General features: G+C 44.5%; 2 protein-coding genes across 2 annotated transcripts; both read right to left on the bottom strand.

Annotated features, from left to right (window-relative positions):
* LOC8070665 lies at positions 2,508-11,248 on the bottom strand. The gene is made up of 7 exons (XM_021461915.1): positions 11,028-11,248; positions 10,814-10,942; positions 8,646-8,834; positions 8,086-8,269; positions 5,769-7,471; positions 4,914-5,086; positions 2,508-4,586 (listed from the first exon to the last, which is right to left on the bottom strand). The coding sequence occupies exons 5-7, from the start codon at positions 7,173-7,175 to the stop codon at positions 3,047-3,049; spliced, it is 3,120 nt and encodes a 1,039-aa protein (XP_021317590.1). The 5' UTR covers positions 7,176-7,471; positions 8,086-8,269; positions 8,646-8,834; positions 10,814-10,942; positions 11,028-11,248; the 3' UTR covers positions 2,508-3,046.
* Positions 12,147-16,403, bottom strand: LOC8070663 (transcription factor VIP1). The gene is made up of 4 exons (XM_002448990.2): positions 15,667-16,403; positions 15,298-15,430; positions 12,977-13,061; positions 12,147-12,743 (listed from the first exon to the last, which is right to left on the bottom strand). Exons 1-4 carry the CDS (start codon positions 16,218-16,220, stop codon positions 12,493-12,495), a joined length of 1,023 nt encoding a protein of 340 aa, XP_002449035.1. The 5' UTR covers positions 16,221-16,403; the 3' UTR covers positions 12,147-12,492.

Below are 21,795 nucleotides of genomic sequence, written 5' to 3'. Positions count from 1 at the left end.
GGTCCATCAAATATTTTTTTGATATGTCAAATATATATATAATATATACAATACAACTAAAAAGAATTAATTTTCACCATATATTTTAGTTTATAAAAGGTAATTATAGTACAACAAATAAATAAGTAGAATAGAATTAGAAATTTAGAACTCTATCACTGAATACTAATAACAAAATTGGTGAAGTCTCGATCAGCTATGCTCTTGCTCTTCTTGCTCCAGTGTCTAGTAGTGACATCGTGTGCGGACGTGTGGTGTTAGCGTATCATGGAGCCACATCGTTGCATTGAACGATTGGGTAATAGGACGAGAAGACGATAAAGAGGAACATTGATCTGCTCAACTATGATGTGCTGATTAATGAATTTTTTTAGATTAATTGATGAATTTCTATAGTGACTGTATAAGTCTTCAAAAAATTAGACAAATCTATATACTAAATATTATATATATATATACTTATAGGCCCCTTAGCGCCGTGGGCCTCCGGCCGTCGCACCGGCTGCCCACCCCCTAGAGACGGCCCTGCGTGGTGGGGAACGAGAATAAGGTGCGGTGGGGAACAGAGTCGGGAGTGCAGGTGGAGGAACAAGACACAGTGAGGTGGAGGAACGGGATGCGGCGAAGGAGCACTACCTGGGACGTGCGTTTGGATGTTGCTTGTGTCGTTTTTTTTCTTTTCTCCGTGTGGTGCGGGTGGGGGGCTCGGCGTCCGGACGCGCTACTAGCGTCGAACGTCTGGGCGCTAGCAATACCGATAGATAAACTGTACAATTAGTTATTTTTTTATCTATATTTAATGCTTTATGCATACATCTAAAAATTCGATGTGACGGAAAATTTTAAAAAAATTAAAAACTAAACACGACTTTATTAGACCGGTTAGGCCCATTCCATGGTGCGACATTGGGAGCCCACAACTTTCCAATCCTGGCTCTACTTGCAGGTAGGCCAGTTTTGCAGTATTTGTAGTATAATCTTCTCCCCCGCCCCCCCCCCCCACCCCCGAAAAAACAGTATTATTCTCAGCAGTCAATCCATCTCAACTTTGATCTGCAGCACGGGATAGGAGCGGCGGCAGCACTGAATGGAGGCATCGGCGGTAAGGCTGGACAAAAAACTCGTAACTCGCTAGCTCGCTCGACTCACTCGTTAATAGCTCGGCTCGAGCTTGACTTGTTTTATAATGAGTCAGCTTGTTTTATGATGAGTTAGCTCATTTTATAACGAGCCAGTTAATTAATTATCATGCTAGCAATTAACATTGACGTAATCTGTATGCCCAAATATTTCTCAGTATCTCGACCTAGCCCACTCGTGAATCCGTAGCTTTATCCGTCAATGGATGATACATAAACTATATGAGTATGACTTTCATGTAGTTACAGTCGTGGTTGTAGTGGGCTAGCTGGACAAAACTCTAGTTTGTTTATTGAATTGTTAAAGCTATAAATACTTTATTTAGTTCATTTTAAGTATGCATGTGATGTATTTGTTGCTCAATTGTTTTTATAAATTTATAGTCTTTTTATACTATGTTTTCATGATTTGGCTCGCGAGCTAAACGAGCTGCTCGAGCTCACTAACGAGCCGAGCCGAGCCAGCCTTCTAGCTCGTTAGTATAACGAGCTATAACGAGCCGAGCTGGCTTGATACCCAGCCCTAATCGGCGGCACGGGAGGGAAGAGATGTGGCGGCGGCATGAGGAGATGAACTTTTTTTCATCCTAGCAATGTGAGGCAAATCCGATGAGGTGCGCTGCATGCGAGTGAGTGAGCCGGATGGACCAAGACGGTTGGGCCAAATTGAATGGGTTGGACAAAAAAACACCTGAAATTTTATCTCTTTATTGTTAGATATAGATATAGAAACATGTTATTATCTTTTATATCGTACCGAATTAAGTCTCCACCGAGAATATAGATTGGTGGATATAAGTTATGGTGGACTGAAATTTTTGCGATTATATATTAGGGAAAGATATGTTTTAAAAAAACATTGATCATTTATATAAAAAATATTAATATTTATAAGACATAAAATATCATAGAATAGATAATGAAATATGTTTTTATAATAGACTTATTTAGCTATATAAGTAGTAATATTATTTTCTATAAATGCAATCCTGTTCGGTTCTAGGGAATAGATCCCTGGAACGATTTCAACCTGGAATGTTGCGCTATTTTATATCATCTTTGATCACTTGGAATGATTCCCGGTTGAATCAGAGCTAAACGAACGAGCCCTTAAGAAAGTTTTAAGTTTGAAGGCCTTGTTTAGTTCTAGAAATTTTTTAGATTTAGCTATTGTAGCATTTTATTTTATTTGGCAATTAGTATTTAATCATGGACTAATTAGACCTAAAAGATTCGTCTCGCGATTTACAGGCAAGCTATGCAATTAGTTTTTTGTTTTTATCTACATTTAATGTTTCATGCATATGTCCAAGATCCGATGTGATGGGTGAAAAGTTTTTGGCTAAACGAGGCCTTACTCCAAGTCCAAGTCTAGAATGACTTCTTTTTGGGATAGAAGTAGTAAACGACAGTAAGGTTGGGACTTGGGAGAGGTTATCTACAGCAACATGTTCTTGGTACAAGGCCTTGGACTGTATTTTAGGTATCCAAAATGCTAACAACAAGAGAGCAGCCTAAGAGGCCACAAATTGTACGCTACACTAGTTCATGATGCAGTTACATCAATATGTTTCTTTTTCAAACAAGATCATGGGTGATTCTAGGCATACACATACACCTGACGACCTGATCTTTGGCTTCAATGAGGTAGAGATATTGTCGCTGAAAGGAGGGACGCATGCAGAGACTTCCATGCTGGCACATCAAGCATCCCATCATAAGAAAACTTCCAATTCCAACCATCCACCTGTGGTCATTTCGATGTTAATCTAATAATCTGGGCAGCTCGCTATGGTATGGACATGCCTGGGCTTCCCTTGAGATCATACACCAGCAGACAGTTTCGAGAACTAAAATGCCTGAGGATGCAACATAACTTTCTGAGAAATCTGTTTGCCAGCGAACAACTACGATGATACTTCTCTCAGAGCCAGACGGCTCTTCTTGCCAACTCTGCGCCGGGGCGCCTTCTGTCTCTCATAGGTAACTACATAGCTGATGTAAGGTGGGATGCGAGATTTCCATACCAGCACATCAAACTTCTCCTCAGCAGGAACCTTGACACCCGTCAGTACTTCTCGCGACGTAGGCAGTGGTAGCTCTTCTTGTCCAGGGTCAGCCTCCCTAAGATCATACACCAGACACCCCTGACTTTGAGCACCCACAAGGGAAACATTAGTGAAACCAACAGGAACATTTCTCTCAAGGAGGTCTTCAGGGTGTACCCCAAGGGAAAACATGTGTTCCTGTACCAGCGCTCTTACGCTTGACAGGATGGCGTGCCAGAACTGAGCACTAGGATTGGACCTTAACATCTCACCAAGTATGTTTGCACCAAGGAATGAGCCTTTTAGTTCAGTAGCCAGCTGCATGCCCAGAGATGCAAGTTTTGGATGCTCATCAGGATCCATGCTTCCGAAAGCAAGTGCCTTGAAGTAGTACCAGTACTCTTCTTGAGACAAACTCTTCATCCAGATGGGCATTGCCGTCCCCAACTTAGCAACTTCCTGAGTTCTTCCTATCAGAAGAACTTTACTTCCATGACCCGTCGCCTCCTGAAAAGTGGATTTGAAGTTTGCCCATGCCGCCTCATCCACATTCCAGCTGAACTCAACAACAAACAAGCACTTCTTCCCTGAGGCGGCCTCTAAACTCACCGCGAATTCTGCGTTCTCAAGATCATCCCCTTTGAAGAACAATATCTTGGAGAAGAAACCGCGTACCCTCTCATCCTTGCAAGCATGTTGCACAAGAGTTTTCTTCCCGACTCGGTGCGGACCGATGATCGGAAGGATGCCAAGATTTGGGCAGTCATCATGAGTACCATCACTGCACAGCAAGAAATTGATGACATGCTCCTTCTCGGTGTGGCGACCAAACATGCACTTATCCATGAACAGATATGTACAGTACATCTGACGAGGCAGGCGTGGGCAGCTACCAAGTAGCATGACGAATTCCCTCATATCCTGAATCTTTGCTTCTAAACTGTCAAGAACACCTTTCAGGCTCCCGGTACCAAAAGCTACTGGTGTGTCCTTTGTGGTAGCAGAAGCAAAACGAAGGCGCTTGGCGGCAGTCAAAGTAGACATGGCAAACGATCGACTCTGATGACTCCCCTGGCCTTTGATTTTGCCTTGTTCAGCATGCTGTATCTTGAACCTGTCAAGCATGTAGTGCCCTTGGTACATGCCCTCCATGAGCATCTTCAGCTGGAGTAGCATTCCTCTATTTGTGATTCGCCGTCCCTCTGCCTCCTCAACGATGGTATGAATCCTTAGCAGGAGCTGCTCCAATCTTCTATGGTCACCCTCATTCAGCGTACGATCGCAGAATTTCTGTGCCATGAAAGAGATGAACCGGCTGACAAGTTCACCTGCAGCTGCTGAAATCAGTGCCTCCATGATGAAACCTCCTTGGGATTTGGGAAGAAGTAACCAAATGGATCTGCAAAGAGAGCCAGGACTTCTGAGGTGAGGTGATCAAAATGACTACAACCTCTTGTACAAGCTAGCTGCTGAGTTTTCTAGCTGCCCACGCGTAAAGAAGCTGCTATAAAAAAAAAGACGTGTTTTTTACCAGGCCCACACGTCAGTCAGCGGCTACACAGAGGGAAGGGGAACTGGGAAGGCAGAGGATCTCGCGGAGGCAGAGGCTGACCGAGCAAGTGTCGCCGCCGGGCGGGCACCGGCCCGCCGTCGACGAGAGGAGCTGGTCGCCCTGCGCGATGCTAAGGGCTGAGGGAGGAGCGGCAGGGCCCCTGTCCCTGCTCACCTGCTGCAGCTGCCAGCTGGTAACCGTCGAAGCACGTATGTCCTCGCGACCTCGCGCGCAGCAGCAGCCTGGTCGACCTCGGCCTCGTCGTCGCAGGCACGTGGAGGCGGAGGGGACGGGCGGCGGCGCGGTCGTCGTTGCTGAGGAAGATGGCCAGCCCCGCCCGTGAGAAGCTAAGGGAGGCGCGGTTCGGTTCGGGCGAGATTCAGGAAGCGACGAGGGCCGTGGCCGTCACGGCATGAGGACGTCATTTGTTAGGCGGTGGGGAAGCTACGGCGTTTGGTTGCTCTAGCAGTTTTCAGACATCTAGCTGTCTATCTAGGCCTCTAGCTGCTTAAAAATAAAGAAACAGCTCCAAAAGCCGCTTGCCAATCAGAGCAATATATAGGCCTTGTTGAGTTTCCAAAAAATTTTGCCAAAAATTTTAGATTCTTCGTCACATTAAATCTTGCGGCGCATGCATAGAGTATTAAATATAGATGAAAACAAAAACTAATTACATAGTTTATCTGTAATTTGTGAGACAAATTTTTTGAGCCTAGTTAGTCTATGATTGGACAATATTTGTCAAATACAAACAGAAGTACTACAGTAGCCGAAATCCCAAAATTTTACCAACTAAACAAGGCCATAGTTAAAGAAGTTGCAAGCTTACTTATCAATGGTAGCCTGAAACTGAAAGGCATGAAAGAAGTTGACACCGACCTGATAAAAGTTAGAAGAATCGTTGCATAGTTGCATTCTACAAATAATCTTCCAACAAAAAGGATCTCCAATGCAAACTCCCTCCTACAAGAAAAATTGCCACTAATGAAACAATTACAAACTCATTTCCTTTCAGACAGGAGTCCAAACAGACACAGAGATCAAAGGTCTGGACTTCCAGCACAGCTGAAGCCTGCCCTTCTGATGCGCGGTCCCAAAGCTCCTGTTGAACAGCGCAACCAGCATCCTAGCCTGAGCAACATTGCAAGCACTCAGCTCACAAGATTTAAACCCTTCCAAAGCCTTTGGATCACCAGCGGCGCCCTCCAGTGTCACAGACCCGTACTGCCCCACGAAGTCCTGTATTTTTGGCCCCATCATTTCCTTCTCCACAAGCCTCAGGCACGCCCTGTTACTGCTGAAACAGCTCGACAGGGACTCAAACACCATGGTGAAATGGTGCAATGCCTCGAAGAAGAACTCCACAAAGGAGGCCTGGGACAAACAGGCCTCTTTCCCAATCCTGACCAGCTCCTCTTCTATGACCACCACTGACTTGGGTTGCAACTTCCTGACACAGCCAAGTAGTAGCATCTGTAACTTGCTACCTGATCTGTAACACAGATTCGTTGTGTCACATGAGACAACCACTGAGCCTCCACAGTTCCTGGAGAAGTCCTCCAGGTCCTCCTCATGGCGTATGCAGAGAGAGCTGTACTGGAAGGGAAGGTTCAAGGACTCAGCAAACTCTGAAAGCCGCCGTGCAGCTGCCTGATGAGTGTCGTCACTGTAACCAGCATCTGTTATGATTGCTGTAAGGTGGAATGACTTGCCGCCAAGGCGAGCAAGGTCTGACATGAGCGATGGCCACTGTATGCCGTCGCCAAGGTTGAAGTCGACGACATGAATATCCATGTCGCTGATGGTGGCATCTAGAATGGCTTGATTGGCGGTGAAGTGTGCAAACTTGACATACGGCGATAGCTCTTGTATCATCTGGTGCGCCGACATGATACCAGACTGCACTGGATCCGCTGGTGGGTAGCATGGAGAGCATGTACCAGACATCCGGGATTGCAGGCCTTGGGCAAAGTGGTAGGCCAAGCGACCGAAAGAGCTGGTTGCAGCATTCTCACAGGTGTCAGCCAGGAGGCTATTAAGTTTTGAGAGCACTGCCAAGGCAAGGCTTGAATCCCCAGCCTCAACCGCATCTGCACCAGTGAGAAGGAGATCACTCAAACTGTTCTCCTCCATGAGCTCATCTTGGATAGCCGACAGGTTAGCACTCTCTTGGCACAGAAACCTCTCATCACAATGGGTGAATACATCAACATCAAAGGCATGTTGGTCATGGGAATCACTAGAATCAATAGCAATGGTGTCAAAGAACTCACAATCTTCTCTCACAACAGGAGAAGGATTAGCAGGTATGGCGGCATTCTCATGGAGGGTGAGTTGAGGAGACCATAGTGAACAGGTACTCTCTTCATGTGCAGGAAAGAACAGGAGAGGAGAACAAGGATATGAAATGGTCTCCATTTGCTTGCTGTCTACCATAAGAGTTGGTTTGGCCTATGTGATTTAGTTCACTTATATACAGAACAAGGAGGCAAAGTGGGGAGACAAGGTTTGGAAGAGAAAAGCATGCGGACCCTCGTGCTAATGCAAGCTAAACTGTCTTATTCATCTGGTAGCCGTAGTGCAACATGTATCTGACCAAAGGTGTTTGGCTCTTTGTGTGCCTCTACCAACTTCAGGGTATACATACTCCCGAAAATAAACTGTGTTCGGTCATTTTTGGTGGCCTGTCAGAAAGGAGGAGAAGAAACTCAGAAGGCGCTGGGGGCATATTCCTGCAGCGTTTCTTGCTACGTGTCAGCATTTTGTCATATAGTCCATATACAAACAAGAAATTCTATATATGCTGTGTAGCTATTTGCTGTGTGATCTTAGAATGTAGTCAAGTAGCAATCATAATTAAAAAGCAATAAAATGCAACCAGAGCATATGCTTCGAACTTCAACATTGTGCACAGTACGACAATATAATCTGATCCATAAAAAATGCGACGCTTAAACTTCATCTATGATGTGTCTTAAATAAATATATATATATATACAGATTTAAACTTTATATTTGATATGACCAGCTGAAAGACAGTTTACATATATCATGCAATGTGTGTTCAATAACTACCACTGAGTCAGTGACCAATGAGCTCATGACACCAACTTGTTTCCAGACTGAATTCTTTATTTCTTGACAATCAGGCAATCATACAGCGCCGTTATTGTAGGATGATAATTAAGTCGTTATCTTTTGACAGATTCTTAGTATAGTCATTGCAGTCATTTTCGCATCATATTAATAATTACTAGATGTTGCTAATCCAGTGGAATTGAATGAGAGCAATCCAACAATGCTGCTTGTTTTAAAGAGTGGAGAGTTGCTGCAAAGAGGAACTTACAGAAAACAATATAGCCACACAGACTTCTTGGCTCCAAGCTGCATGTTCCTATTAATCTGAACCTTTTGTCCTGGCCTTCACCCTGGCAAGGAATATGATTGATTCCAGTGAAACGGCAGTGGCAGCAGCTTGGCGATGGAGTATAATGACGCGCAGCAGAACTTCAGTTGCAAACTTGCAAATGCTGATGATGTGTTGATTCCATACAACCCCCCCCCCCCCCCCCCAACCACCCCAAGAAAAACAAAAAAAACATTAGTCAGAAATGTTTTTGGTGCACAAGGACAAGCTAAGATGGTGGAACCGGCACATCATAAGAGATTAAGTCTGCACTATGAATCCATTTAGCAATTTAGCGCTCTCCTTCTCATGTTCAACATAGAAAGGATTTCAGAGCACAATTTAACAATACTAGGAAATAAAAACGAAAATTGATTACTTCTAAAATCGAATTGACAGATTGGGATAGTTACAGAACACAGTCACACGACTACCTTCAAAACCAAATATATAAAAATGTAACAGAGCACAGGTTTTGACAGAAAGAATAAGTAACTGACCTGGTGTCAGAGTTATATGCTTTAGTGCATTCAAGTATCAATGTCCCAGGTTTTATCATGGAGGGCTCTTTTTTTTTTGAAACGACATCATGGAGGGCTTTAATTAATTGCCTGAAACTGATAGGGACAACTTTATGGTCCATTTAGTCAACCATGGCTTCAGGCACTTAGTAGCTTACCATGGTCCTTCTGTCAATGACATCAGATGAGTTAAGGCCAGCAGGTGGAATGCCTCAGTATCATCATAATCATAGGTAGCAAGCAATGCAATTGGAAAAGGAAAGAAAGCATTTAAATTTAAGTATAATATACGTGAAAACTTCGTGATGATTTCAGGAGACATTGATGGAATGGCCATTTACATAAATGTTTATAACGAATTCACTTTGCTCCTAGACGGGGATCTGATGATCATCACTGAGCATGAAAGAAAAGGTTGCAACAAGTGAGAGAAGACTTAGAGCGTCTGAGCTAAACTTATCAGCATTTTCATCAACTTGACATAACATAACTTTGTGGAAAAAGATCATTATCAATTCCTCCAATCAAATGTCATAAGTTTTTTGTAGGCATCTCTAGCGATAGCAGAAGACAACCGCAGCATACCAAACTGTTGTCTCGTATATTCTGAGCATCAGCTCAGTGTGGTCTCCTTATAACCAGCATGGCTGAAGGTTCCTTAAAGTATCACCTTTGATTACCAATATACACTTCCTAATACAGCATAAGTTACACGATGAAAAACTGAAAAATTGAAGAATCAACAAGTGGCCAGTGGAGTAAAGATGACCACACCGATACTGCAGTCTCCTTTCGGTTTGTATGAAAAAAGATGCACGCTAGTTAACTAGTTGAAATAATGCAGACAGCCTGTCAGGCTGAGCATGGTGCCTCTATCTTTTGAAGATAAAAACATGGTTCTCGGTCAAGGAGCTAGTCTTCCTTTAGGTCAAACAAAAGGCAAGTCTAGATTGGCACATGTTAAAGGCTATGCTATTTTCTATTTTGCTGCTTCAGTGATTAGTTTATCAAGATACTAATGGTTACGTCAGCCTTTTTTTTCTGTGGGTGCAAATTTACTAGTCTAGGGGGTACAAAATTAATATTACAGCATGGCCCCACCAATGACATAATGCAATATGAGGTAGCTAATGGTAAAGATTCCAGCATCAACTCCAAAATGTAAGAGTGACAAAGCGGCAGTAGAAGACAACTGATATTTTGTCTATGTAAGGAGCAAATTGTGCTTGTGTAGATATAAGTAAAATCAACTGGCAACTGGTGAATAGTTCGTTTTCATCCTAGTACATATATAGAGCAACAGGAAAAATAAGGTTTGGTTATCCAAGCAGCACATCATGAAACAAGGGCGATAATGGGTGGTCAACTGATTTCTCTTTCAGAAGACTAAAATATGAGCCTAGCCAGACAGCAGAAAATTTTCAGGCTTTCAACAGCTACGAATAAGCAGAAACATAGTGAACTTTGAAAAAGGCATAGTGACACAAAAAAGAACAGCTTTGTCAAAGTCACTTGCATGACCTCTACCTACCTAACTGCTGAAAACAACAAAAGGAGCACCAAGTTGCAGCACTCGGTAGATTCCTGCTAACATGCTTAGCAAGCTAAGGTCCAAGGCAATCAGTCTCCAACGTTCAAATCGATACCCAATTCCTCCCTGAGCTGATGTTGCAATGACTCGTGACATGGACTGGACATTTGTATTAGAGAGGTGGCATCATGTAGGTCCTCTTCTGGGGAAAAAAATAGCTTGGCTATCTAAACAAGATTGGAATGATATTTCCACCAGGGAAGTTACGTTCAACACCCTTTGTTGTTGTTTCTTACCGGCCTCATCACCCCCTGCCCTGGAGCAGTAGCAAAACAAAAGTGCCTAGAGCAGTGTGGCATGCATGTTTTCTCTGCTATTTCTGAAGCATGCATGTTCTCTCACGCCTACCCATGATTTGATCAAAAGAATCCTATCACGGATAACGTGGTTAGAACAGAAAGAACATGAGAGGCCATGATTTTTTTTCTTTCTTTCTTTTGAAGGTTGTACACGAGGCCATGATCGTGCGAGCGATTCGCTTACGTATTGAATCCTAACGTAGGAGGTAGTACAACGACAATCCCATGATTGTTCGTGCGATTCGCCTGATCCTCACCTGCAGATGCAAATCGCGCACGACGAATCGCCTCGCCGACAGGCACACCGGCCGGCTCCCATGGATGGGCCATGCATGTGCGGGCCACCACCAACCAGACCGTGTGAGCCACGCGACGACGAGCGAGCCCTGCGGCGGGGCGGGACCGGGACAAGAGAAGGCGGCGAGCGTCAGAGAATCCCCATGAGGAAAGCGTGGATCGAGGAGGTGCTACCTGCATTGGGGTTCGGAGGTCGGAGCTAGCAGTAGCAGGCCAGGCGAATTGGGGGGAAGTTGCTGTCGCTGCCTCGCTGGTCGGCTCCTCCTGACACGGTGCCGCGCGTTGGTGGACGGAGAGGGTCAGGTCGGAGATGAGACGCCGCCCGACGCCCGTGATGTGGTCCGGTCTCCAGCGCGGCGCCGGAGATGGGGGAGGCGGCTTCGGCGCGTGACAACCTGACGGGTGGAGGGGCCGAGCTGGACACGTGTCGCACTCACCAGGTGTGCGTGCGTTCGTGGGCTTACTTTTAGTTGGGCTTCATTTTCGTCTCTCATATATGCGGGGTCTGGGCTGGGCTGGGCTGGTTTATAACTACTCAAGGCCCATATACTGGACACTCTTCAGAGTCAAGTCCAGAAGCGTGAAAATTTTTTGCCGACACCTTTGGTTCTTGGATCCTTTTCATCACCTCTTTATTTATGGGCTCCTGTGCCTCATCTGATTGGTTACAAGAATATGATAATCCGCCGTTAAAAAGTCGTTCCACATAAAAAAATTACAAATGTTTTGGTTGAAGAAAATAATGTTCGAACTAAGATAGTAAATAATGGTTTATGAAAAGAGATTCTGTTCAACTGGAAGCCATTAAAAGAATACTTGTCCTAGGAATATAGCATAGTTGCTCCTCATAAGCCATAAAAATGTTTCCAAAACGATAAAAGTATTCTAAAGAAGTGTCACAGGTATAATTGGTGCGTACTGAAGCATGTCTTTTAAGAGACTTAACGCTTAATACTGTATATAGTAATACATTAGCTTGGTTTTGCTCAAGTTCCGTAATACTAGATTGGTTATGTGCAAGCTTATAGAGACTAGAATAAAGATACCCTTTTCTAAAAAAAAAAGAGGGGAAAAAAACAGTACAAAAGATAAAACAAAGAATAGGAGACTTCATAATCTGATGACTTTTTATGCCATGGGCTACTTTCACCCTTCATAAAAGAAGGGATCAGTGGGTAGAGAAAAAACTCCCCGTGAAAGAGAGCGCAGAGACGTCACGTCAACCCCCGACAAGCTGTTTATGCGGTCAAACGAGTGCAAAGCCTGAATTACTTCACCGACTGTGAGATATGATACCCAATCACAAAATGCAATGACTTTCAGCAGCCTGAGAACCACGAGTTTCAAACTTTCAACCGGAAACCATTCCGTTACTATTACAGGAAAAACTTTACAGGCCAACAACGACACCACCTCGTCAACCAGTCAAGCCAATTTTACTTTAACCCCAGAACAAAAGCGCCGATAGGTTGTCATGCATGAATGAATTTCTGATTAATGGTACAAGGAACAGCTAGCTAAGCTACAATGATTCATATCATTACTGAATATGGTATACATCAGCTACCTTTACAGTACTTTAGTTGAAGTTGGTATGTGATTGTGATCTCAGGCAACTCCTGAGCTGTCTCCTCGGTCCTCACATGAAATCCATGGAGTCACTCAAGGACTGGCCACCACCGTTTGAAGAGTTCTGGGGGTGATGGTTTGGATTGTGATGCTGGCCCTGGTGGCTGCCGAAGTATTGCATCTGCTGTTGTTGTGAGAAATAGCTTGGCATCTGCTGCTGCTGTGGTAGTCCTCCATTGAAGGGATTTCCGTTCATGTTAGGAACCTGCCCTACAGCTATTTTGAGCCGCTGGACTTCTTCTCTCAGGGCGTCATTTAGAGCTGCATCAGACACAACCAGGTTTTCAACAAGTTGCTTGATAGGCTAGTTTAACTAATATCTGCCTATCTGCTCAGAAGAAAACAATTTTTTTGGGGTATAGAGTTTGGTCAGGAGATAACTGCTCTATTGATATCATTTGTCCCATGATATTCTTGAAACAGGAAAAGCAAGTCTCTTTCTAGGCCTCATATGACAGTGGCCTAACACCTTCCAAAGAAAGACTAGGACATACCATCTCGGAGTTTCGCTTGTTCTTCCATGGCCTGCAACCGGAGTTTCAGCTCCCTGTTCTCGGTGGTTAAACCTGAGGTGTCCCTCTGCGTTATAAGTAAAATGCAGCATGATAAAAAAACAATATTAGAGTGTGCTGAACCATAAATACATTAAGGGAAACAGAACCAACAATTGCATGACACGATGAATAGCTAAAACAAACAATGCATAAGATAACAATCCTGACAATAAACCACAGAGAGTTCTCAGGATGATTACCAGTGGAGCAAATAATTTGAAATCATTCCAATCCAGAAACATCAAAATAGCTAAAAAGGTAGTCTTACTCGCCAACAAATTCTGAATCCAGTTTAGCACTTCCGAATATGTTATTACTCTGGTTCTTCTGCCGCTTATATGACAAGCCAAATTTTGCATAGAGATAGAGAAAGGACAACTGTCCCCTACCACCAAAACTAAAGCTTCTGGCCTAACACCACCCCATCTGATTCCTCATCTCCAATCAATTCAGCTTCCAATCAGAACATCTATTTGTGATATGACCTACCTATCAAGTACAGAGGCATCTCCACTATATCCCTACTTTTAGGTGTAATAAATCCTTCAGTGTCACATCAACTAGAACAATACTCGCAAGCAAGATTATTAGATAGAGAACTTGAAATTTATTGTGATGTTTGAGTTTGAGCTGTGTTGGCCATGAAGAAAAGGCTACACATCTAGAATTATTGTTGCTTGGCCGCAAATAACATGGCAACTTTTAGTTCACACATCCAATGGCACGTCATTCACAATCCATATAGGACCAGAAGTTCAAGATGCAACCGCACTTGCATGGATCAGCTTATTCTGCTTCAGAGCATGCAGCAAAAAGAAGTGTTCCAAGTATCCCCTGAACATAATGACCTTTTGGTCTCAAATATTCACCCCAGCCTTCATGTAACACAAATTTGCAAGCACCGCTGAACTGAGAAAACAACATTACAATGATTATAGAGCCTAGACATGGTATCTACTCCTCATCCATGAGGACCATACAAAATGAAAAGTAAAACAGTTTCCGCAATGTAATAAACTTTATCTGAAGCTACTATTTGCATGGATCAGTTTATCTGAAGTTACTAGTATATCTAGTAAAATGTATGGGGAACTACTTCATTTGACGTTTCCTTAGCAAGACTATCATAATATATTGTATCGAAATCTCAATCTTGTAGAGTGGATAGCTACATAAACTAATGTGTTATGCCTAAGAAATTTGCAAATCAAGGCAACTTGGAGGATAACTTTTCTGATGATAGCATAATACATTAATACTCATGACAGTTTCAGAACATAAAATGGGTGGATGAACCATCAAAATTATTTGCCTACAATTCTACAGTATAGAGGTAAGACAGAGAAATGTAAGGGCAGAAATATTTTAACTTCTCACGAGAAAAACAAGTTTGTGAGTACAGAAATGACAAGTACTAACAAGGAATGCTAGAACTCAACCAAGTGACACTGACAATTGGTCATACTAACACTACAAGGCACTAATAGCAACTCAAAACATGGAAAGAACTTGGTGGGTAGGAAATAGCATGCATTCAGTAAGTATAATAGAACAGTTTCCAACATGCGCCATTTGTAATCAATGGTTCAAAATCCCAAGTTAAAATACACATAATAGAATGCCTAAATTGGTTGTGACCTTATCGTTTAGAAAATTACTAAATAAAGGAAGGTACAATATTCCTGTGACGCGGGAGAAATTTATCCATGAACTAGCAAGGAGAGAATTCAAATTGACCCTGAAGATCAAAGGTAGTTAAATTTGAAAGAAATCCTCAAGAAACAGCGAAACTCTAGTAAGGAGAAGATATAAAAAGTTTTAAACCCAAGTTAGCTTAAAAGGTTTTAAACCCAAGTTAGCTGAGTGAAATCAATAAGACAGAACAGAAAACCATTACTCTAGCCAATCATAAGGAGAGGATGTGAGTGATGGTAACATTTTGTTTTCTTTATATAGTTAATCATAACAAGCCAAGGTTTGAGTCAGCTAAGTTCATTTTCCCACTTGTCCAGCACAGCAAGAGAGCAAAGAATTTCGAGTGGTGGGATAAAATAATAGCTGATCTCCTATTGTGGTACTTGTAGCACGAGACAAAACCCCAGTCAAATAATTAGCGCTGGCTGAAGCAATGATACGTTTCGTACACCCAACCAACCACAAGACGATCATTTTTTTCTGTCAAAGGATAAGCAGGACTTTGTAGGGGGCGCACAATAAGTTATGATAGTGCCTGGTCAAAGCGACCAAGCAATATTCGTTACCTGAAGAAGCGTGAGCTGTGCCGAAAGCGTGGTGGCCTCTGTCTGCAGCGTCTGCACCTTCCTCTCCAGCTCACTGGTGTACTTGATCTTCCTCTCCTTGGACCTCGCCGCGGACTGCCGGTTCGCCAGGATCCTGCATACCGAGGAACACCGCCGCGGGAGCAGAAAATCACACCTCAATTCGACCGCAAGAAATTCAACGCATGACAAGGATACGGATCTTGAAACCAGGTCTTGACCAGATACAGGACAGGGTAGCACCGTAGCACGGTTCCAGCTAAATCAAAGCATCTCAAGCTGTGCGAAGGGGGGAAGCAATTTCAAGGGGGAAGACAGCTCGCGGACGCGGATGGCGTTTGCTACGCTCACCTCTTGGCGCGCTTGGGGTCGAGGAGCGCGAGCTCGGCGAGCTTGTCGTCGGGCACGGCCTTCTTGGCGTAGTCCGGAAACACGGACGACGACGGCGCGGACTCGCCCTCGAACGACGAGGAGGACCCGTCCATGGAGCCGCTCCTCTTGTGCCCCACCACGCCCCCACCTCCACCTCCTCCTCCTCCTCCCTGCAGCGAGAGGCTGTCGAAGAAGGCGGCGTCGAGGGAGAGGCTCCGCATGTGCGCCCCGCTCGGCGGCCTCGGCGGCGCCGAGGAAGCCGCCTGCTGCTGCGGCATCGGCTGCTGTGGCGGCGGCGCCTGGGGCTGGGGCTGCGGCGTCGGGTCGGACGCCGCGGGCGAGTCGTCGGAGAGCGAGGGGAAGTCGATGTCGGAGAAGCCGAAGTCGGCGTCCGCGTCCAGCAGCAGGTCATCGTCGGGCAGCCGGATGAACGTCTCCGAGTGCGCCCGCCGGTGGTGCCCCCGCGCTGGGAGCAGCCCCCCTCCCCCGCCGAAGCAGGACGACGGCGCTGGCGGCGGGAAGCGCGGGTCCATGGCAACCAGCCGGGCGGGCCGAGGTCAACGGCGGTCAACGCGGCCCCGGCGGTTGCTGTTGCGGTGGCGCGGCCGGTGGTGTGGGGAGTGGGACTGCGGGTAGCAGCAGCAGCAGCAGCAGCCTCGACCGGGGAGTCGGGGGGGATGCCGGGATGGGTAGCTAGAGGTGTGCCTCGACCGGTCGCGGTGGCCGGTGGGGGGGGTAGTGCGGTGGAGTGCCGGGGGCTGCGCGGCTGACTTCCGCGTGGACGCGGCGTATGGACCAGGGCCGTGTGACACGAATCGCGAGGTGGAGCTGACGGTGGATGGAGGCTACGGGCTCATGCGGAGGGTGCAGGGGGACGGGACGAGCCCGCGGCGGTCGAAACGGGCGCGGCGGGGGGGCGACTCCGCGTGTCGGGGACCGGGAAGGTCCCCGAGTGGACCCGGTGCATGGACCAGTCAGACGTGCGTGTGCATTGGGATGTGCCGGGTGTACGTGCGCCGGGTGCACGGGACAAGGAGAGGGAGGGGTGGAAGGGTAACTTGCCACGCGTGGAAAAACTGCCGCGTGGTGAAGAGAGCGGCGCGGGGGGGAGGCTGTGCTGTCGCTGTGTGCGCGGGGCCCGGCCCACCGGCGGTGGACCGTCGCGTTCAGTGTGACAGGTGGGGCCACGGTTTGTGGGACCGTGCGGTCAGTGACTGAGAACCCCGGGTGGGGTGCCCTCGCGGCGGGCTTGCCGGTTGCTGCGGGAGCCGGTGGGGCCAACAGCGCGTCAGCAGCATCGGTCGTACGGCGCCGGAATCCACAGTGGCCTGCCCACGTGTCAATTGGGAATTGGGATTTTGGGAGGACCGGAGAGGCACAATTTTTCACACAAAAGGAATATACATGCGTCCTATGAATATAATAAAATATACATACGCACATATTAAAATATACAAAAGACAGAACTTTACTAGAGCGTGCGCGTACCTAAATTTAATTTCTAGCTGCACACTCCAATTTTGTTCGCTTAAGCTTATCTGTCGAATTTGTTAATTATTTAACAATATTTTTTCTCACAATAAATTAGATAACAGTACTTTTTGTCATGGCTTATCAGCCAAACAAATAAGACGCAATGAAAAACAAACTATTTTGGTTGCCAAAAAAAGAGGACAAAACGTAGAGCATATCTTTTCTTCTCTGATACCGGCGCCCTCACCTCCACCATCAGCCACCACCTCGCCACGACAAACCCTAGCACCCACAACGGCCATCATCTTCTCCAGTTCTGGCGAGCCTCCCTCGTCGCGACTTGGCTCAACCACCATTGTTGCCGCCAGCTCCCCTAAACCGCCCATCGGCCATTCCCACTGTCTGCCCTACTTGCTTCCCTCGACCGGTCATTATATAGCCCACTAGAGTCTGGGAAGATAGGTGAGAGCTTCGCTAGAACCCTAGAAAGCAGATCTAGGAGGAGAGAGAAGGAGGAGAGGGAGGCCTACTTGTCACCCCATCCGGCAGATCCGCTGTTGCATTATCAACCATGCCCGTGCATGGGAGGTGGTGGGGCGCGGGCATGGGCACGGGGAGGTGCTCGCTGGACGCTGATGAGGATGTCACCAGAGAAAGAGAGAGATACAACAGCGGGAAAAGGAGTAGGCGCGTGGTGGGAGGTGGTGGCATGGCGCAGTGCAGGTAGCTGCCGAGAGGAGGCCATCGGAGTTGAAGCTTTGCGGCCGCCGATCTCTCTCTCTCTCTGTGTGTGTGTGCGCGCGCGCGCGCATGCGTGTGCGTATGTGAGAGAGAGAGAGAGAGGGGGGAGGGAGGGAGGGAGGGATGGAGAGGTGGAAGATGGACATAGCTGGGCATGCGGACATGAGTGGTAGAGAGAAGGGGGTTGCGGTAGCGGCGGGTGCCCTTTTCGTAAAAGGACGGTGGGTGAAGTGTGTATGCCACACCTCCAGCCCTGTATATCTGTAATAATTCATTTTTGATCCTGTATAAATACAAAATATATTTATTCTTTTCAAAATCATAGTTTATGAATACTTTGTTTTGAAAAACTATAAAAAATGTTTGAATTGGACAAGCTTTGTACTTTTGAAAACTATGATATTACTAACATTAGAATTTTGTTGTAAACTCCACTTTAGATATCTTATTCTTATATAAACTGTGGTTTTGTAAACTCCACTTATTAATCTTTAGATCTACCGGTCCAATATCTCGAAGAAATTTTATAAAGGAAAATCAAATGCGTAGGACGAGCATTCTGCATAGTTAACGTGAGATCAATAATGCATTTTTATGGGCGTTTTAGAATCGAGGCCGACGTCCTCATTTTGTTTGTTGTGCCTGTGTCTCTGGTTCCAGGGGGTAGCCCTACTAGTCTACTACTATGGAAACGTGAGCGGGACGCTAATCAGCCTGTCTATCAAAATTTGTATTTTTATAACAAAATTCTCTGAGGTCCTTTTCCGCGCGTCACGTTAGGAGCTCTTCGGTCACGAAAAGAGTACCAAACCTTTCCAATATATGCTCCTCGATCTTGAAAAGATGCCAATCCAGAGTAGAAATTATGGCTCCACATCGTACACATGTTTTATTGCACACATCATTTTTTTTTTTGGAGTATATAACGCAAAAAAAATTAGAGTATATTGGAAATTTTTAACTACTCCTATGAAAGTTGTTTATTGTACAAAAAAGTTCATCACCATTTTTTATGAACATGTTAGAGACAATTTTTTTTAAAAAAAATGCAAGCTAAGGTAATCACATGTTAGGGACAATTTTTTTAAAAAAAAAACACACACAAACTAAGGTAGTCAGTGTCATGGCACCACACCTTTTAGGGTCCACATTGTCAACCTACATGGCCAATCACAGTACAAAGTAGATACTCATATATGTAGTACACTCACCTTAAACATACATCTTACTTTATGAGTATCTCCGAAGGAAGATCTCAAGATTAACACCATTAATTCCAAAAAAAAAATACCCCTATCAAGTTAAGAACTCGGTGAAACGATTCCCGGTGAGAAACCCCAATTGCTTTCTATGCAAACGGGGTGAACGATTGAGATATGCTCAATTTGCACATCACCGTACTCTTCGAGTGAGGTTTTTGTGCTAACGGTAACAAATTTATAACTGCAATATGTGATCGACATAAATTTGATAAGTTTTCACGACCAACACAATCGGTTTCTATGATTTTGTCTATTTTTGCTCGTTGAAACTGTCATGCGATACCTGAGGACTAGTCGACGGATGGTTTGTATGTTAGTCCGCTAGCACACATGCAGATATGCTCGAGCTTCAAAGAGATGTTGGGAATATAGTAGGACCATATATATACATTATATGTATGTGTATGTGAAAAGGTGCTACAGTTGAGGGGTCAAATATGTAGTAGAATTAAATACTAGGTGAAAACATGAAAATAAATTCAAAAAACGTATTTTGGTCGCACAAAGGTTTTAAAACTTGGCACATCCGTAATACATACAAGTATGTACTCACATGTAAAAAGTTAGGGTGCAAATTTTCTTTTGAGAAACTCATACGAGAAAAACAAATTTCAGATGTGTGTGCATTAATTAGAAGATGAAATTTCTAGGATTACGTCTTTTGGTGCATATGCACCTCAAGTTTGTTTTTTTATATAATGTTTTACTTTGTGTTTGTATCCAATTTTTACATGTGAATACATATTTATATGCATTATAGGTATACCAAGTTTATTCTATAAAAAAATATGAACTACTGTAAAATTTTGAATTGGTTTTTGTATTTGCATCTAATATGTGGATTAGTTTCCACTATATATATTTTGCCTCGATCAGGTGTGTCCACAAGGGACGCGCCCTGAGATCTTCAGCAGTTCGCTTCTCAGCAGCACTGAAACGTGTCGATTTGCAGTCTTAAGTGTCGATACTAGTAATGCGCAGTGTACGCACGAAGGCTAGCCCGTTGTTCCCTCATTCTAAAAAAAGCCCGTTGTTCCCTCATGTCACATTGAATTGAAACACATTTCTGGGTTTTTATTTTATTTTTGAGAAACCCGGCGAAACACATTTCTGGTGCTCATCGATGGATCGTTCAGCCCAACAACTCAGCTGCCTCTTTCCACCAGTTTATTTTAGCCCGTGAAAGTCTATTTTTTATTCTGAACTTCAGACAAAACATCTCTCTTAATTTTTAAAACTGCTATCTTACCTCTTTGTCCCTGTAACCCTGTTATGAGTAGTTTTGAAGACAATTTTGTCTTTTCCTTTTTTCTCTCTTTATTTTAGCTGAATATTTGAAAAATCGTAATAAATCATAGAAAAAATCATAAAATACAAAATCTAATTTTATTGGACCCTACAAGAGTATATCTACACAGTGAACATATGAAGCGCCCCTGGTAAACCAGGAACTCAAATGTGATACAATACTAGTCCCAGGAGGCTAGTAACACATTTATTACATCACATAAGTTTCAGCGCAGTAGTCTTGGAAAGCGTGGACAAGGAAGGCACGCTATAATAATAAGACACCAAAATACAACACAGGTCCAAAGGACCCAGAAACAAACGATATCGCCATCGAACATCTGACGACTCCCAATGCCACAGGCTTAGTTGGGTGCAGACACGACCTTACTCGAACGCCACTTCGGGATCGAAGTCCGGATCTTCCTCTGTTTAATAAAGCAAGGGTGAGTACAAAGTACTCAGCAAATCCAACCTTACCCTACGGAAGGGGATAACAATATATATGCATATGGATAAATCAAGGATGAGGCTTAGTTTTATTTGCATAAAGCTATCTTTTTACACATGTAAGGTTTCATTTCGCAAATACTGTTGTAAAAGAACTCTTTTTCCACATATGATAGTATTTCTGAAAATGGGGGTTTGATCACAATTTTAAGTGTTGTTGAACCCTTATTCCCACAACACAATGGCAGTCAACCATTTATTTCCAAAATCACACTCTCTCACATGCTTTCACTCATACCAACTCATCTAGTTGTTGAAACCAAACCATAACCCGTCCGAGACCGCGGACACGGCTATCCAGATAGATTTACACTCTGCAGAGGTTGTACACTTTTCCCACAAGTAGGATACCATAACTTACACCGTCGTGCAAGCACAGATCCATCAAAGTCATTACCCTCCATAGCTAAGTAATGGCGCTCACCACGGGAACACTAAGGCCACATCTCATGATACCACAATAATTCACAAAGCTATTTTCATATATTTCCACAATTTCACATACATCACTTAGTGTCCCGTTGCACACCTGCCTCCAGGTGATTGCCATACTAACTAGAGGGATTTAGACTAAGCCTTTCCCATGCAAGGCGAGTGGTTGTACGATAAATGAGTTAGGCAAGATGAATCATCAACTCAGTCCTTAATCGAGACAAGGCGGATATCTTCACGCTTAACCCCGCAAGGTATAAGCCACAACACCAGGGCATCTCCAAAAGAGATCCCATCCGCCCCATCTCCATAGTATAACTTGTTCATTAACCCTTTCACAATACCCACAATTTATTTTCACCACTCACACCTTTTACTTTTAAAATCATTATATTTGAGAAAA

Source organism: Sorghum bicolor, chromosome 5 (assembly GCF_000003195.3).
Source record: "Sorghum bicolor cultivar BTx623 chromosome 5, Sorghum_bicolor_NCBIv3, whole genome shotgun sequence".
Classification (NCBI taxonomy): Eukaryota; Viridiplantae; Streptophyta; class Magnoliopsida; order Poales; family Poaceae; genus Sorghum; species Sorghum bicolor.
This window is presented reverse-complemented; position numbering and strand designations above follow the sequence as displayed.